The following is a 19,299-nucleotide window of genomic DNA, read 5'->3' on the forward strand; positions in this document are numbered from 1 at the left end:
GCCTGGTCTCCTGCCTGCTTTTTTCGTGCCTTGGCATTGAAGCCGCCCATTAGTACAGTATACTGCGTCTTTACTTTTCGCATTGCCGATTCTACATCTTCGTAGAAGCTTTCAACTGCCTGGTCACCATAACTACATGTGGGTGCATAGGCTGTACAACCTTCAGTTTGTATCGTTTATTAAGCCTAATTACGATGCCTGCCACCCTCTCATTAATACTATAGAATTCATCTATATTACCCGCTATATACTTATTGACAAGGAAACCTACTCCTAGTTGTCGCCTCTCTGGTAAGCCTCGATAACGCAGTACATGGCCATCCTTCAGTACAGTATATGCCTCATTCGGCCTCCTAACCTCACTAAGCCCTATGATATCCCATTTCATACCCTCTAGTTCCTCTAACAGCACTGCTAAACTAGCTTCACTAGCTAGGGTTCTAGCGCTAAACGTTGCCAGGGTCAGTTTCCAATGGCGGCCTGTCTAGCGGACCATGCCTATTAGGCACAAGCAAAATTCCAAGGAATGTACACCCATCACCAAACACGCTGGCAGATGTTTTCGCCGAAGAACGATGAAGGTGTGAGTACGGAGTGCAAGTAAGCAACAAAGGTTCCATCAACCACATTGGACGTAGGTGCAATTTTTTAATACGTTTTTCTAACTTGTATCTAAGAAAGTCCGCGCTGAATACGTGCCGTCGACGGGGAACGGGAGTCCGGGACATCAAGCGCACGTTGTCCGAAAGGCCGCCATCGCCACTGAGAGTTAGGCCTCGCACCGGTTCACTTCTTGAGCAGCCCGTAGGAGGTGAGCAGCGTCTGCAGCTTGTAGTTATTCTTCATTGTCTCAACGTCGGAGGCACCGCCGAGGCACTGCTTCTTTACGAAGACCCGGGGCACCGAGGTGGCGCCGGTCATGCTGCCCAGCACCTTCTGGATGTCGTCGCCATCAGCGCGGGTGTCCAGCTCCACAGCCAGGTAGGACACGTCCAGGTCTTCGAAGATCTTTTTGGCCTTCTTGCAGTAAGGGCAGTAGCTCTTCGAGAATATCACCACGTTGTTGGCCTCGATGGTGCTGTCGACGAAGGCTTTCGCCATGGCTCTTTGATCTGAGAGCCGCTGTTGTTCCTGCTGCTACTGCTGCAGATAAGCCCCTATCTCCCAGCTTCCGAAGCCCGTCCTTCTGTTTCTTTTTCCTCGGTGCAAATACAGCGCGCGCTTGAGTCTCGCCCTGTTCCTGCGCGAGAAGCTTCGAAAGCTTCTTTTAAAGCTTTCGCGAAAGCTTTACGGGGCTAACTGCACGAGTTTCGGCGTGGTCGGCCCAAGACCGACGCACGCGCCGTCGCTGTGGCTTCACAGGTGCTACAGCTGCCTCTCGGTCTCCGCCGCCGCGCCGTCTCTGACAGCGGCATCACTCAAGGTGTTTACGTGGCTCCGGCAAGGAATCTACCTCGGTCCCGGGTCTAACGATTGAACAGACACTTGATGTAACCGCTAAGTGCGTGCCGGTTATGGGACTGACCAAGAATTGTGTCTAACCTTCGGGTAATTTAACGGAAAAGAAGACAGTTTCATGCAGCGAAGGAAGAGCAAGGTTGGCATGCACTTTGTAGCTGACCCGACTGTTCAAAACGCCAAATGGGGGACCGCAATAGAGCTGATCTTCCAAAGGGAGCGTCGTCTCGATACTATGTGGCCAATGTCGAGACGGCAGCCAAATACTTTACTGACCATCGATCAGTCTTCATAGCAATAAAGGAGCAAAATAATGCTGAACACAGTCTAACGCCTATGTCTAAACTGCTTTCGCTTGCGCAGCCTGGCATAAACACGTGAAGCCACCAGGGGGAGGGGGGGTGCAAAACACGACCTCTTTGGATCACGTATACAGTAATACAACTAGTAAAAATTATGTTGTAAGCTTGTGCTCCGCTTTTTAGGGCGTCACATACAGGTACACGAGCAGTGGCCGAATTGGACACAACTGGTTGCCAGCGCGCTCTATCGGCAAGTGCACAGCAGAGATCGACAAAGCTGTGGCATATCCGGCTCCACGGGCTGGCCCACCTCAATGTTGGGACCGAAACTCGGATTCAGCTTTCAGAGGTGGTATCGGTTGTGGACAACCACCTACTCCACCTCTGGGAAGCTTGGCACTCCCTCGTCCGCCGATGGCGCCGGCAGAAACATAACAGAAACCTTAAAGCTCGAATTGCCGAGCTCACCCAGCGAGCGGCTGAGTACGCGGCCCAGCTCGCCGACTCTAACTGGGTGGATAGGTGCAACACGGCAGCGCATCAAATGTCCAGCCGAAACACATGGCGCCTCTTTCGCGCCCTCATTGATCCAACTCAGACCCGTAGAGAAATACAAAAACATCTTCAGCGTGTAATCCACACCTTCTCTGGTAATACTACACAACTCGCGCACAAACTCAGGGACCGATATTTGTGCAACATACAGGACACCCGTGGGCAGGCGTACTCTTATGCAGGCTCTGAGAACGCTGAGCTTGATCAGCCGTTTAAGCTCCACGACTTGCGGGCAGCCCTGGGAAAAATGAAACGTGGTATTGCACCTGGCCGGGACAAAATCACTGTTAAATTACTAGCTAACCTTCCCGACTCAGCTTATACAACTTTATTGGACTACATCAATGCAATATGGCGAGGAGATACGCCACTCCCCATTTATTGGAAAACCGCTGTGATCACATTCATACCAAAGGCCGGCAAAGCAATAAACACGGACAACCTTCGCCCCATCTCTCTTACCTCTTGTGTGGGCAAACTTATGGAGACGATGGTGCGGGACCGGTTGTCTGAGTACCTATTGAGACACAACATGTCTTCGCGGACACCATGTACGGATTTCGCCCACACAGATCCGCACAGGATGTCTTGCTTCAACTACATCGGGAAGTCCTTGACCCCCTCGAGTGCCCTCATAACGACAGGGTCGTACTCGCCCCGGATCTTAAGGGGGATTTCGACAATGTAACGCATGATATTATTCTCACTTATTTAAGTCAAACCAACTGTGGCCACCGTGCCTTCCAATATATCCGCCAATTCCTCACAGACCGCCACTCTTACATCCGCATTCAGGATAACGAACACGGCCCCTTCCCCCTAGGTACCAGGGGAACGCCGCAAGGCGCAGTGCTTTCTCCCCTGCTATTGAATTTGGCCATGATGCGCCTGCCGGCCCAGCTGGGTGCTGTCGAGGGCGTGCAGCATGCTCTGTACGCCGACGACATCACCCTGTGGGCCACACAGAGCTCACTTGGAGACATTGAGGCCAGCCTGCAGCAGGCGGCGACTATAGTAGACCGCTATGCTAGCCGCTGCGGCCTTCAATGCTCCCCACAGAAATCGGAATTTGTGCACATCCGCCCCTCTCCCAAATGCACTACTAAAATTCAACTTACTCTTCAATCAGGTCCAATTCCAGAAACACAAGAAGTCCGAGTACTGGGACTCTTCATTCCCCAACACCGCAAGCCAGACACCACATTGGCTAAACTCCGCAAGGTGGGGAAACAGGTGGGCCGCATGGTCCACCGGGTTTCCAATAAACGCGGGGGGTTACGAAGCAAGGATGCCTTGCGGCTGGCAAACGCCTTCGTAACCAGTCGAATCCTGTATTCGACTCCATATCTCCACCTGCGGAAGCAAGATGAGGATGCCCTCGAGGTCATTTTCCGCAAAATCATTAAGCGTGCCCTCGATATTCCGGTGAATACCTCAAACCAGCGCCTCATGGCGCTGGGAATGGTGAACACCTTCAGGGAATTGAGGGAAGCGCACCTCACAAATCAATACACGCGTTTGTCGCAGACGCAGTCGGGCCGCCGCCTTCTTGCCCGGCTCCACATCAAACATACGGCACTTATGGAAGAACGGGCACGCATTCCAGCGCCGTGGAGATGCGCCCTCTTCCCACCAAAATGACACGCGAAGACCATGATGGCAGACGCCTGGTGCGGGCGGAAGCCCTGGCACGCCATTATGGTTCTAAACCCGGCGTTTTTTATGTGGATGCCTCTGGCCCGCACCATGGGGGTGGTACACGGCCGCAGTCGTCCACGAGGCGAAAACAGTCAACGGTCTTAGCTTCAGGGCCCGCAACATAACTCATGCGGAGGAGGTCGCCATAGCATTGGCTGCTTCCCACTCTGGCTCGAAATATATAATTTCCGACTTGCGAGGGGCCTGTCGGAACGTCGAACAGGGCTGGACCCCTTATCTAGCCTACCGAATACTTCAACATAGCTCCTACATTGGGGACCCCGCTACCCGATATATTATTTGGGCTCCTGCTCATCAGGGGCTGGCTGGAAACGAGGCTGCCGACTCCGCCGCCCGCGCGCTCTCTCTCCGGGAAGTTTCCTCCTCCTCCCCCTCCGACCAGGACGCTGATCCTAATCCGGCTTATACATTCAAAGATATCGTAAATTACTACCAATCTAGCCACAGCCTTTACCCCCGCCCATGTAAAGGCCTTTCAAAGGCGGATGAGCGGCTCTTACTCCGCCTCTATACCAACACACTGCTGTGCCCGGCAGCTCTAAAACACTTCGACCCTGCTTTCTCTGGCAGCTGCCCGCACTGTGGGGTGGTGTCTTCGGACATCTACCACATGGTGTGGGCCTGCCCCTCAAATCAGGCTATCCCCCCTCACCCCAACCCAACCCGGGAGGACTGGGAGGCGACCCTGCTCGGCTGCTCCGACCTGAAGGCCCAACGGGCCTTAGTCGGGCGAGCCCGAGCGGCGGCAGACGCCACTGGGGTCCCGAACTAGGGACCTCCACCTAGTTTTTGTGAGCGTTGGCCCCTTCAGGGTCAGCCTGTATTTGTATCCTATGTAAATGTTTTCTACCACCACCAATGTTGTGATTTATTTATTGTTTCCTCAAGGGTCCACAGGGGACATTACATGAGGGGCCCGTCTTATCGTCGGCCCGAGAGAAACCGCGCTGCTACGGCGATTCGGTGGAGCTGCTCGGTGGCATGGCACTGTCTGCTTGGTCGTTAATTGCATTATGCCTTCAACATGTGGAACCACCACTGTGTTTAAATCTTGGCCACATTTACCCAATATACGCGCGTTTATACGCTAGCTTAGAAACGAACTCGCCGCCGAGCGCAACGCGAAACACGGCGGTCACGCAGATTGAAAGTGCGTGGTGACATTCGTGAAAAAACAGTCATACCACCGAATCGCCGCAGAAATGGTTTCGCGCGGACTGACTATAAGGTGAGCATTAGAACATAGAAAGCACCGAACATTATAATAATGTTATGCAAGTGTTATGTAACTTGCATGAATGTTGCCTAATATTTTTTGACATACAATATAACATTATTAGAACATTCAGAAGAAACATTATACTAATGTTGACCTTTGAATGTTAATGTTTAAGCTGTATTTTGAACATTATTGTAATGTTGCAAAAGAACGTTATTTCAATATAATCTTCGAGACGTTCAAGTAATGTTTCATTCATTCATAACTATAAAATAATATATCAAATATAATTCAAGCATTGAGTGCCAGCACTTTTGAACTGTTTCTTCAATTGAGATAATGTCTGCCGCAGAATACACGTATAGCTCTATTATTTTCTTAGGAAGCTTTGCTTATTATCCATTCGCCATTATCACCCATGGACACGCTTGGCGAAGGATATTAAAGCTTGACTGTTATTTGTTCAGGGGTGAGTGTGGGAGTTGTGTTGTCGTGTGGCCTCTGCAAAGAGTGCAAGTTTTGTACCATTACAAGTGGTGGGCCTACACTCTCGAGCAAGGTTACTTCATTATTTTGAACAGTTTTGGATCCATGTTAGATTTATATTGTTTAAATGTTTACTAAAATAGTACACTACCATTTACATGTAATGTTACTAAAACATTAGAAAAAAAAGGATATTTACAACATCAAAATAACATCGGCTGAAACAAAAATGTAAAATTGCCGTAGCGTTTCTGTGCTACCTGGGCAGGTGAGTCAGCCGGGATCCCACTGCTCCCATTGAGGATCCTCGTTCGTTCGTTTTTATATACGCTACTCGCTTAATCATCAATCTCTTAAAATGATCCTTAAAGGGAAGCTGCACCGGTTTTAGATTTCGATGAGTTTCGAGCGGTTGAATGATTACGGCTCGCTCTTAAAGCATGCGAAATATATTGGCACCAGCGTTTTAAACAATGGCGCAATTAGCGTTTAAAACCGCGACGGCTATCAGGCTTCACCGCACTACACAGCGACGGGTGGGGGGACGCATGATAATATCACTGACGGTACCGGTACGTTTCCTGCATAGACACAGTTTTAAAAAATAAAAACAATGGTACCAAAAACAAAAGTCTAGAAATGTTGATTATCACCTTTCAGAAAAGGCCCATCAGGACGTGGGCGAAGGCAACGAACATCAGAAATTACCATCCGTGAGGTCTTCACCTAGCTTCTCCGCACAACTTAAGTGCTGTGAGGAGAAGCTAGAAGTTTAATCGTCGATTACGTAATCATTTTGAATGCTAGCTCAAAACCACTTTGCATGCATTACCTACAGCCTTTGCAGATTTGAATCCTTCAATATCGCGAAATTCTCGAAAAGAGATGCGCCTGTTCTTTAACTAACACCTACTCATTACAATGCATAGAGTCGTACGCTACAGCCTTAAAAGACCGCCGGACGTAAATACAAAGCTCCCCTTTAGAACGGCAAATGCTGTCAAGTCGATGAATATCTCATTTGAGGCACAGGCATTGTAATTATCTTTTTGTCAGCGTACTACAAAAGCCGTCAGTACGTACGATTTGGTGTTCTTGTTGCGGCTTGCTGACGCCTGATCCCGACCTCGGCTGGCGCGTTTTGATGGGGGCAGAATGCAAAGCGTGTGCTACGCGATGTTACGTTTCTCCACCGACAAGTGGGACAGCTGACGCGGCCAACGCATAGCAACAGGCAGAACCGCGAGCGGATCGGCCATTTCGGCGCCGTTCTTCGGCCGCGCAACGCTTCCTCCCGCGGGCATGTCTCGGCGTGATCCTGCCACGCGCCAAATGTGTGTGCGTCGTGTGTGTGCAAACGCCGGCCAAGCCTGGAGCTCGTCAGAGAGTGCGCCGCCCTCGCCCGTCTGCAGGAGGTGGAGGAGATGAGGTCGGACCACCTGCGATTGAGTCATCTCGTCGTGTACAAACGTGTTTGACTCTCCCTTTCCTGTGAGGGTTTACCCTTTCCCTGTGAACTGGAAAACCTATAAAATGCAGCGGCCGACTCCGCTGAGATAGAGACTACTTTGACGCGCCGTGGAGACGACGCTAGACACCAGCTGTGTGAGAGTGTCTGTATTCTCTCCGGGTCAGCTTCTCTGCCCGTTCTTTCACGATGTTGTAGTAAAGGCTGTTTCGTTAGAAGACGCCTCGTCTTTGCTGGGACCGTTGATGCCGTCCGCCGTCCACGGAGCCGCCAGGCCAACGCTACCGAGGGGCCGCGAGCCGCATGTAATAACTGCTGGCAGTGGTACGCTACCCAGGTGCACGCGACAGCCCAAACCTAACAATTGGTAGGCAGCGGTGGGACGACCAAGCCATAACCATCGTCGGTGGGACGACGACGACCAAGCCGTAACCGTTGTCGGAGGGACGAGCCAGGCGATACCGTCGTCCAGCAACTGGTGAACAGCGGAGGGACGACGACGACCAAGCCGTAATCGTGGTTGGAGGGACGATCCAGGCGATACCGTCGTCCAGCAACTGGTCAACAGCGGAGGGACGAGGACGACCAAGCAGTGACCGTGGTCGGTGAAACGAGACAGGCCTGACCGAGGTGCAACATCTGGTGGGAAGAGCGGAGATGTCCCAGGCGTGACCCGTGAAACAAGCAGCTAAGCGGAAAGACGGGAGCAGTGCAACGAGCCCTGTGTGATGACTGGTTGCCTGCAGCGGAACGACTGCGTTGGATTCTTGGCTGCGAGGTTTGGTGATTGCGGTACTTTCTTCTACTGAGTTTTGCCAGGCTTTTGTTAAGTAGAGAACAGAGCTGGTAATTGTGTTGTCGTTGCTGCTGGGTTAATTGCAGCAAGGCAATAGTGGGCAGTAGAGAAAGCAGCACTCGGAACAGCCATGGATTTGGATTTGAAGTCGTTGCGCAAACCGAAATTGCTGGAGCTTGCGAAGGAGTTGGGTCTGGATTTGTCAGACAAACTCAGAAAACCAGAAGTGTTAAAGGCTATTCTTGCGTTGGAAGCTGAAGATGACGAGCTTTCGGAATGCCTTAAAATCATTGACGAACGTCACGAGAAAGAGGAAAGTGAACGTAGAGAATGTCACAAGAAAGTGGAACGTGAACGTAGAGAACGTAGGGAACGTTACAAAAAAGAGGACGCCCGCGTAAAGAAACTGATGCAGCTGGAGATTTCAGCCCATAGAATGAGTGTGGAAAGGATTAAAGCTCGCAATGCCATTCAGTGTAACGGTTCAATACCGCGAGATGGTCCGCCGCCGTTCCTCATTGCCGAGGATGTGGCCGAGTATTTGGCAGACTTCGAGAATGTCTGCAGAAGTAAACGCTTCGAGCGAGATAGTTGGGCGCAGAAGTTGGTAGCTCTTCTCTCCGCTGAAGCGTCGGAAGAAATCAAGCGATTGGTTGGCGACCGGTTGAAAAATTACGATGATCTAAAAGAGTCATTGCTGATACGATATCAGATAACGCCTCATGATCTTCGGAAGAGGTATGAGAGCGAGAAACATCGTGACGAATCGTACTTTGATTTGGCCTATCAGTTGAAAGCCGCTGTAAGCGAATGGCTAGACAGTGCGGAAGTTTCGGAGCAAATCGAACTTGCACCGGAGTGTGAGAAACAGCTTGGGGAAGCGGCCGGGCAACGTGACCGCAGTAGCGAGCCGACCGAGCCTCTAATAGAAGAGCATTATGTTACCTTGGTCGAGACGCTAGCTGAGACGGTTAGCACAGGCTTAATCGGCGAGAAATCCGAACTGACGCCGTTAAGCGAGGTGAACTGCATGCCGACCCAAGTAGCTGTAGGAGATACAGTTCCATCAAATGAGTGTGGGGAACTGGTACTAGCTGAACCGCCTCTCGAGTCAGAAGCAGAAGCTTGTGGAGAGTGTGGCGGAGATGGAAATCAGCTAGAAAATGAGAAAATTTCGGTTTCCGAAATCAGCTTCGTCGTAGAGCAGGGCACGCAGAAAAACGAAGTGCCGATCAGGGAAACAGCGCAGCCCGCGAGTTGTGATCAGCCAGGGCAGACCGACGAGGAGTGCGCGAACGCTGTAGAGAGCGAGACTTGCGAAGGCGACAGCGAGCGACCAGAGCAGAGTCAGAATCGTTCGTGCCCCGATACCACGCTAGGTTGTATTCACGAAAGCAACCCCGGTGCGAATGCGGATGTGGCACACATGGCCCTCACACAATCCGAAGCGCCCCAGCTGTCGAAGGAGCTTGATTGTGCGCCGGTTAGCGCTGAGCATAGCTGAGCAATGCGGCTCATCGGAGGACCCGTGTAACTTGAGTGGCAAGCCGCCAGAGGAAATGCCTAGCTTGAGGGCTGGCATGAGCGGTTGTTGTTTGTGGGGATTCACAATCCCCTTCCTCCATTATAACGCCCGCGCGTAATTAACACGCGTGATTACGCGCGCTGGCAGAGAGGTTGGCGGAGGAGAGGGCACGCTGGCCACCCCCCGCCGCCTCCCGGGACTGCGGCGACGCTGCCGCGGGCTTCCCTCTTTCCTGCCGGCGTAACCGGGAGACCTTCTCTCCCGTTCCGTGTCGAGGAGCGCGACTGTAGCAACTCGCTGGTGTTCTTCGGCGAATGGGCGCGCAGCGCGCGGTTCATGATTTCCGCCGAGGAGACCACCGCCGTCACCGAGAATCGCCCGCTGACCGTAGGCTCTTACCGCAACGGGATGCGAGCGAGAAGCTGTGTCAGGTGAGAAGACTCCTCCTCTCACCTCCTTGGCGCGCTTCCCCATTAGGTGGTTGTTATTGCACCCCCGTACGCGGCTTTCGCTCGCTACACGGCGGTTGTTCTTAATTGCTATTCTCTTGCCGTGTACTCGAGCAGTGCAATAAACTCTTGTTCGAGTACGCAACTCGTGTTTGTCCCCTCTGGCCCGAACCCGCCGCAGTGGCGATTTCTCGCACCGCGGGTTGGGGGTCACAGCTCTGTCTGCTAGGGCTGGCACGTCGGGGCTAGAAGGCGACCGTAGCGTCTAGTCCCCTCGTGGCGCATTCTTGCGGGAGTAACACCCCCATATTTTGGCGCCCAACGTGGGGCCAGAGGTGTGACAAATCGAGTGTCTGTGTGTGTGCGACGCCGACACATAGACTAGCCATGGCAGTGAATAGGACTGACTTTTCAGTATCTTCTAATACTGCAGTGGTGATTGCACAACGGCAAGCAAGCAAAACCACCTTAACTTATCTTATTGCGAGAGATCAGGAGCTGACGCTAGCCACTGTGATCTTGTAATTTTCTGCGAGAGCAGGATGTCACACACGACTCCACCGCTCTGTAGCAGGGTGACGCGCGGACGCTGGTGTGATGGGCATTCTCTCGTAGTGTTTTGACTTACCATGCTCTACGGGAGAACTGGAAACGTTGTAGCGTATGTATTTTGCACACGCACGTTGAAGGCATGAGAAGTGTTATTACTATCCTTTCTGCCGCGCCCGTTAGCCAGTTCGTCGCGATGGCTCGCAGCCTCAGAGAAGGGCCGCCTACCCGGCTTCTCTGAGTTTAAGTGCTGACCGTTTTAATTCCATCAGTGCAGTGGGGAGCCTAGTCAGCCTTAAGGGAGCTTTAGGAAGAAAGCGGTAGGATCCTTTTTCTTTTTTATTTTTGTCGACCAGTGTTCGACGGGCTCTGGGAGCCGAGCGGCGCGGCCGCGGCGCACAAAGGGCACGCTGGTATTGCTGCCTGCGCGGGCGCTACACAGCTTGTATTGCTGTGAGCGCGTTGGATCCCTGCCGTCAGTACTCCGATAGCACCTTGCGCAATCCTTTCTCCACGCGAAGGATACACATGAGTCCTTCGAGGTTGGTCACGCCACGCTGAGACGAGCTATATCGCACATGTGCATCGCTGAGCATGCGAACGGCCCTAAGACTTTTCTTCAAGTTGTGTCATTTCGCTGCCTAGTAATGTGCATGGTGGTGACGTTGTCGAACCGGTAAACTTGCGCTATAAGTTCGCAACAACGCCACGGTTGCAGCGTTGGGCACACGCCGACGCGCGACAGAGCTGCAAGCAAAGATGGCGGAGCTAGACTTTCACAAAGCGCACCGCAATCCGAGCCCCGCTGCGTGGCCCGAGGAGGACGCACTCCCCCACCAGTAGGCAGCTGCAGCGAGAGGCAAGGCTTGGGATCCCGAGCATCGCGCCTCGTTACGACTTGCGCCCACGGCAGACGTACTCTGACCAATGCGCAGGGAGTAATTTCTTGTTCTGAATATAGATGGGACGCTCTGTTAATATTCAGCGCATTTTGCTTCCAGAGCAAGCACGCGCTTTCTCTTGGAAAAGATCGAGTGGGGGTAGATTTAAAAACAAAAACAAAAATGTAACTAGGGAAAAGACAGCATTGCAGCCAGCAAGGAGGGGAGCCGGCGGAGGCCACGACGACCGTTGCAGCATCGAGGAGCAGGCCGTCCAAGGAGTGGCGTTCCCGCAGCCAGAGCATGCTTTCACCGTCAACCGGGCCAAGACAAACGGTTTCCGGTCGGCTACGGAGCGAGCCAGTCGGAGTTCGTGGAACAGGCCCCTGCGTCTAGCACGACGAAAGCTGCAGCAAAGAGCCCGCCTTGGCGCTGTTCGGTGCTCGCGGCCGTGACTTCACCAGCGGGAGCAGCTTGGCGCCCCGCTGCCCTCGCCACCGGCGGCGTCAACGACGGAGGGAAAAGAGGCCGGCCGGGAGCGAGCGGACGACCCGATGAGGGGGGCCTGCAACACGCTACGCAACGCGAAGACGCAGTTCCTGCCCGTCCCCCGGCAGGCTTCCCTGGCTGACCGACGATGAATGCAGCACCACGCCTGCAGCCATCGACACTTCCAAGGCTGGCCCGGTGACGGTGAAGAAGCGGGACCTGCGCCGCCGCACGTGTGTCCCCAGCTCCAAGGTCGTCTCCTGTGGTCGTCGGCCTTGCCTCCCCCTCCGACACCCGTGGCTGTGAGCTGTCTGCAACTTTTTGTATATTGGAACTTTTCTTTGGGTTTAAACGGTTTTCTTTGTGTTTAAAAGTTAAACGGCGTTTAGCCGGCCCCCTCGATATATCCCTCGGTGAACGTGACTACTTTTAGCCGTACGGCGGTTTTAAGGAGGGGGGGATGTGGGGATTCACAATCCCCTTCCTCCATTATAACGCCCGCGCGTAATTAACACGCGTGATTACGCGCGCTGGCAGAGAGGTTGGCGGAGGAGAGGGCACGCTGGCCACCCCCCGCCGCCTCCCGGGACTGCGGCGACGCTGCCGCGGGCTTCCCTCTTTCCTGCCGGCGTAACCGGGAGACCTTCTCTCCCGTTCCGTGTCGAGGAGCGCGACTGTAGCAACTCGCTGGTGTTCTTCGGCGAATGGGCGCGCAGCGCGCGGTTCATGATTTCCGCCGAGGAGACCACCGCCGTCACCGAGAATCGCCCGCTGACCGTAGGCTCTTACCGCAACGGGATGCGAGCGAGAAGCTGTGTCAGGTGAGAAGACTCCTCCTCTCACCTCCTTGGCGCGCTTCCCCATTAGGTGGTTGTTATTGCACCCCCGTACGCGGCTTTCGCTCGCTACACGGCGGTTGTTCTTAATTGCTATTCTCTTGCCGTGTACTCGAGCAGTGCAATAAACTCTTGTTCGAGTACGCAACTCGTGTTTGTCCCCTCTGGCCCGAACCCGCCGCAGTGGCGATTTCTCGCACCGCGGGTTGGGGGTCACAGCTCTGTCTGCTAGGGCTGGCACGTCGGGGCTAGAAGGCGACTGTAGCGTCTAGTCCCCTCGTGGCGCATTCTTGCGGGAGTAACACCCCCATATGTTCGAACTTGACTGAAAGTGAGTCATGCGCTGCTGGCCGCGATGCAGGCGCGGCGCCGCACTTTGACCGCTTCGACGGCACCCGTGCCCTACAAGCTCCGGTTACCGCTAGAACGTTGACCGCTAGCTTGCCAGAGATGGCTCAGGAAGAAAGCAGAAGGCTAGTATTCTAGTGCTGCCGACGGAAAACGCGGAACAGGCGCGAGAAAGAATGCTGCCATCGTAAAGAGAGCAAACTCAAACGATTGCAAAAAGAAAGCAGAAAGCCTGTGTTCCAGTGCTGCCGTAGAAAAAAACGGAAAGGCAGGCGCAAGACAGAATGGAGCAAGTTGAGGCTATCGCGAAAAAGAAAGCGACTATCCCAAAGGCACAAATGCATCCGTGCCGAGAAAATGCGTGACATGGTGCGCCAAGCGTAAGGAGAGGGATAGGTTGCTTAGAAGAGTGAGCGACTCAGGCTCATGCGTTTCTTTGCACAGAAACAGGAAGGTACGGTTGTTCCGTGAAACGGACAACCGAAGCTTTAGTGAAAAGGGTGATCTCAATGGTAACGCCGATGGCTTAAGTCGGAGCCCCTAACGTGAGAAGCCTCAATTTTCACTTGTTGGTGTTTTTCTTCCTGACATAGGATTTTGAACAGGTTGCATTGTATTATCTTTGTTTGAAGTGACGTTTTTGAAAGCGCAATTTTCAAATTTGTGGACGCGTTCCAAGTGCTGCTGATCTGCCCTTTAATATAGATGGGGGCATAAGAGGGAAATAGTCTGGCATAACTGAGTGAAGATTGTGCCGTGCTTGCTGGCTGACCGGTTGAGTTTTTAGCGTGGTTGTGACATTGTGGGTTGTCAGAAATCTCTCCCGAAGACAAGTTGCAGAGTGCCTTGGAAACCGGACTTGCCAAGGGCTTCTTCAGTGTGACTGGCTCAAGAGAAGCAGAGTCGGACGACCCCGGCTAGCAGCAATATCTCGATCCCTCCGGACAGCGGATGCAGTCTCCTGCCCTTTCGGGATCTCCCTTCCCCGGCGGGGCAGTCTGTTATGTTTCTCCGCCGACAAGTGGGACAACTGACGCGGCCACCGCATAGCAACAGGCAGAACCGCGAGCGGATCGGCCATTTCGGCGCCGTTCATCGGCCGCGCAACGCTTCCTCCCGCGGACAAGTCTCAGCGTGATCCTGCCACGCGCCAAATGTGTGTGCGTGCGTATGTGTGCAAACGCCGGCCAAGCCTGGAGCTCGTCAGAGAGTGCGCCGCCCTCGCCCGTCTGCAGGAGGTGGAGGAGATGAGGTCGGACCACCTGCGATTGAGTCATCTCGTCGTGTACAAACGTGTTTGGCTCTCCCTTTCCTGTGAGGGTTTACCCTTTCCCTGTGAACTGGAAAACCTATAAAATGCAGCGGCCGACTCCGCTGAAATAGCTCCCTTATCTTTCTTCCCCTCCTCCTTCTCCTACTATCTGCACTCGGCAGTGGCGGTGTCGACACCGTCCGCAGTCAACCGGCCAGTGCACTCCCCCTTCTTCTTCCTAACAACCACTACCACCACCACCACCCGCTGAGATAGAGACTACTCTGACGCGCCGTGGAGACGACGCTAGACACCAGCTGTGCGAGAGTGTCTGTATTCTCTCCGGGTCAGCTTCTCTGCCCGTTCTTTCACGATGTTGTAGTAAAGGTTGTTTCGTTAGAAGACGCCTCGTCTTTGCTGGGACCGTTGATGCCGTCCGCCGTCCACGGAGCCGCCAGGCCAACGCTACCGGGGGGCCGCGAGCCGCATGTAATAACTGCTGGCAGTGGTACGCTACCCAGGTGCACGCGACAGCCCAAACCTAACAGCGATATCAGTACACGTTAAAGAACCCCACGTGGTCCAAATTATATGGAGCTCCCTACTATAGCGTCAATGCATGAGTCGATTTGGGTTGTTAGCCCCCATAAATCGAGCCGATCAATATAGTCCAGCACATCACGATTACAAGTGAGTGAGTGAGTGAGTGAGTGAGTGAGTGAGTGAGTGAGTGAGTGAGTGAGTGAGTGAGTGAGTGAGTGAGTGAGTGAGTGAGTGAGTGAGAGTTGTCTTTAGTAATCAATGGAGTTGGTACGAACTCCACTGATTGACAAGTACCTTGCTAACATATTTCAGGCTGATTCTAGTCGGCGCATGTTTTACCGTCACAAACGTTTCGGAAAAGACAAAAAGGGCAGTCTGTGAAGCACAACTGAATGATCTGCTAAATATGCACAAAACAGTGCAACCTCTGCGTTAAATCTGCATACGAATCAGATATTTAATAATAAATAGTAATAAATAGTATAACAACAATGTTCATTTGCCATCACGAAAATGCAATTGGCAGGTAGTTAAGAAAAAAATATATTCGAGAGAGAAAAAGTATGCCGCGACCAGAATGGGCTTTTTGGCCTTTGACGCCAAAATGCGAGGCGGTAGAAGGCTCCAGACCAAGGCTGAAAGCGCAGGCTGCATCCTTTTTGCTCTCTTTCCCTCGTCTTCTCAACAGCAACAACACAGAGCATCCCAAAACGAGCGCCTTTGGCGCGGTACGGCTTCTTAAGCTTCTTAAGGCTGAACCGATCAAAGCCCTCTCTCATCTCAGGCCTGCAAGGAAGGAGGAATAAGGGAGCCGAATTACTGATCGGCATCCACCCGAGAGCAGCCATACGAATAGAAAGAGGGGCTTTATCTTTATCAGAAACTTAAATGTTTCTGGTTCAGCTCACGCTGCAAAAGTTCATCCTGCACAGCTTCAGGCACCTGAAGCTGCCTCATTTTTTTACAGGAAGAAACAAATCATAATGGCAAAACAATGAATCAGAAATATAGTGACAGTATAGTACGAGGTACAAAAGCGAGCGAATGACCTTTTTTAGCCTTATGCGAGGATTGCAGCATATGAGGCGAGGATCGCGGTATGAACCGAGAAGTGAACGGCCCAATAGGATGCATCACGACTAAATAAAATAGAATTAGAAACGTAAGAACCAACTTGTGGTACACGAGTAGGCACTTTTATCAGCATTGCCACCGACCCAGTATGTCTACTGCCGGACAAAGGCCTCTTGCACCGCCTGTTTCGTTTAGCAAACTTCATCATTTTATTTGTCCATTTAATTGTCTGACAAGGCTTCGTGCAGGACTAACTCTGACCGCGATCCATGCACCCTTCGAGGCGGAAACGAAAATTGGAGATGCGTGCACACCTACTTTGCACAGACACTGCGAAGTAACCCAGATATATTCGTCGTGTTCTTCTTACGTTATTTGTAATGGTGGAATTCTGCTGTCAAATATGAATTGCTGCGCTGCAAGGTGCAATATATCATGCCTGAACTCGCCAGGAACAAAGCTTCTCGCTTCTCAAAACGAGTTCTGCGATGCAGAGCATCGGGCATGCTGGATCGCATTCGTCCCGACGGGTAGTGAGACGGCAACATGCCGTAATTCGCCGTAGGAATTTCTTCGCCCCCCCCCCTCACCCCCAAAGAAGGAGAAAAAGTGCACTACAGTGTCCTCCATTTGCAATCTTTCTCATCAAATGAAGAAAAGAAAAAAAGGAAGGGGGGGGGGGGGTGGAAGGAGCCAGGGGTGGGGGGGGGCGGCATGTTTTTTTTCTGCAATCAGCCTGGCTGGTAGAACAGAAGTGCGATGCGTCTGATGGCTCGTGTCGACACAGTTAATTCATAATCATAATTTAACCCTGGTTTGGTCTATACTGACCAAACGTGTGACTATTCACACGACAGCGTGCGTGAACACCAGAATTGTATTAAGATAGTGATACGGGCAGCTTGATATTCCCTACATGGATCACTAAATACGGAAACCGAAATCAATTCACGAAATCATAGTAAGCAATAAATATTGAAATAAAGAGACTACATGTTTAAATATATGGGAAGCTTAGGAAAAGCTTGAAAACCAACGTCCGACGATCGGCCGATGTATACCTTCAGCTCTGCGAAGACTTTCCGACTGTAAATAAGATTTTCAGATATATGTAGATGACTGCCTTGTATTTCTGGATCATTGTCAACCACTTTTCGAAGCTGACGTCTTTGAAGCACCAGAAGCTCTACACGATACCCTCTCCCCCTCAGCGCAAATCCTGGCACAGAGGCTACTCTACCTTTCCATTCACTTCAATATAGTGGCAATCCATTCTTTCCGGTAAGCATGTAATGAATTTGAATTGATTGGCAGGATTTTATATGCAATAAATTTGAAAGCTCATCAATACGTATTTTGCTCCCGTACAAACATCAGCACAGCCAGGAAAAGCTAGATAATTTATTTTTTACTGGGAACAATTATTGGGATCAACGTTTTCTCAGTGTTCGATCCTTTCATCCAGCCGGATAGTTATACAGTTCTTGGAGCCAAATGACTTTACCATTAGCAGCGCACGTTTAAAGTTTACCTACCTGCCCATTTTGCACATGCGAAGGGATCACCATCACTACTGTCGATTGGCTGCGTCGTCGCCCCAGTGGCTTTGTATACCGCGCGCTCATTACCACCATTCGACCAGTCGCTCTTCTCTTCTGCCCATCATGGCGCCGCATCCGCTCCAACGTCCGCTACAGATTCAACATGCTGCAGTGCGCAGCATACAGCTGTGTCTCATCACCATCAAGTGGTCTTAATGAAAATGATTAAAATAATGAAGGAAATGATTTGTGCCAGCCGCGGCATCTGCCATCGCGCTCGGGGGTACCTGAGCTGCTGCGGTGGCGAAAACAACAAAACAGTGAGCAGAGAGTAAGAAGAAATAAAAGGCGGCAGCGATAGGGAGACAGCTGGGTAGGTGTATCATAAAAAAAATAAATAAAAAAAAACACTATAAGAGCACGATCGAGCCCGATCACGCTACATATACCGACTATCGTCAGACCACTCCACAAAACCAATGTCGGTCATACTCAAAACTATCCTCTATGACTCTTCTCCGACATGCATCCTGGCAGCCCTTTTCTTCACGTGTACAAGCGTCTACGAAGCACCTTCTTTGCCGACTTGTTTTACCAGGCCAGCAAAAGGTTGATTTATGGCACGTCCTAACTGCTACGTCGCACTGCTGCCCTACAGCCTATTCTCACCCACACTGCACGCCACTGCACGTCGCCATTGTCCGGTCTTTCCCACTTCAAGCACGGTGTCTCAACTATTGAGAAGGCGGCGCAACGGCTCTCCTAGGCCCGTACTCTTTCGTTCCCCTGCCTTACTATCATTACTGACATAGGCGTGCGCATGGTTGCGCGTAAGGGTACACAAGGTAAAACAGCGCAAAAACCACACACAGGACGCAGAAAGGTGAGACGAACACAGGTTCGAACCAACTAGCCCGTAATGTGTTAATGCGTAAGGGTAGCCAAGACCCTCCCCCCCCCCCCCTCCCTTGTCCGGCCTCTTAGGGCCCCTAGGCCAAATGCGATTAAATTTCTACATATACAAAATATTGTGAGCTTAACAAAATAAATTATGCTTCGTCATGGATGCAGAAGTAAAAGTGGCGCGACAGCGCGCCTCTCACATCGCGAAGAAGTGCAGCTCAAAGGGACAAACACGACAAGACACAAGGAAAACAGGACTAGCACAGGATTATGCTAGTCCTGTTTTCCTTGTATCTTGTCGTCCTTGTTCGTTTGCGCTGCATCTCTGCATGATGCCTCACCGGCTGGCCTCCACGAAGGTACTAACCGACGCTTCTCCCTGTCGGTTCCGATTCGTTACGAATACCTATTTAGAAAGTACATAAATTGTCACGTCTTGGTTTAGATTTCTTTTACTATTTTGTGAATAATAGAGACGTGCAAAGTACCTTTGCTAGCGCATATTCAACAAATTCTAGTGTCTAACAGCTATTGATTCATATCTAGATGTGTCAGTGTCATGCAAATCGTCGTGGCTGATATCAAAGCCCCGAGATACGCCTTCTGCGTGTGTATTATCTAGTCCTTCTTTAGTTTTTTTCTGTTCATAAGTATGACCTTTGTCCTTGTGTAAAGTGAAGTAACTCATTGTAGTCCTACATGAAAAATCAACGAAGAAATAAAAAAAATAAAAATGTCCACCGCATCTCTTTTACCATATCCCGCACGGCTATGATTACTGAAACCAACTGAAACCAAGACTGAAACGGACTTACCGCGTTGGAATTTACTGTTGCAATTTGAGCGTCGCGCTCTTCGAAGTTGCACGTGACGCCGCTCAGCGTGACAGAAAGCAACGAACACGTT

General features: G+C 51.7%; 1 protein-coding gene across 1 annotated transcript; it reads right to left on the reverse strand.

Annotated features, from left to right (window-relative positions):
• Window positions 1-786: 786 nt before the first annotated feature.
• Window positions 787-1,101, reverse strand: LOC146184965 (uncharacterized). Its single transcript, XM_084605850.1, has one exon. The coding sequence runs from the start codon at window positions 1,099-1,101 to the stop codon at window positions 787-789; it is 315 nt and encodes a 104-aa protein (XP_084461976.1).
• Between the last annotated feature and the right edge of the window lie 18,198 nt (window positions 1,102-19,299).

This window comes from Amblyomma maculatum, chromosome 6, assembly GCF_055883805.1.
Source record: "Amblyomma maculatum isolate TAMU_Amacu chromosome 6, ASM5588380v1, whole genome shotgun sequence".
NCBI classification, from domain to species: Eukaryota; Metazoa; Arthropoda; class Arachnida; order Ixodida; family Ixodidae; genus Amblyomma; species Amblyomma maculatum.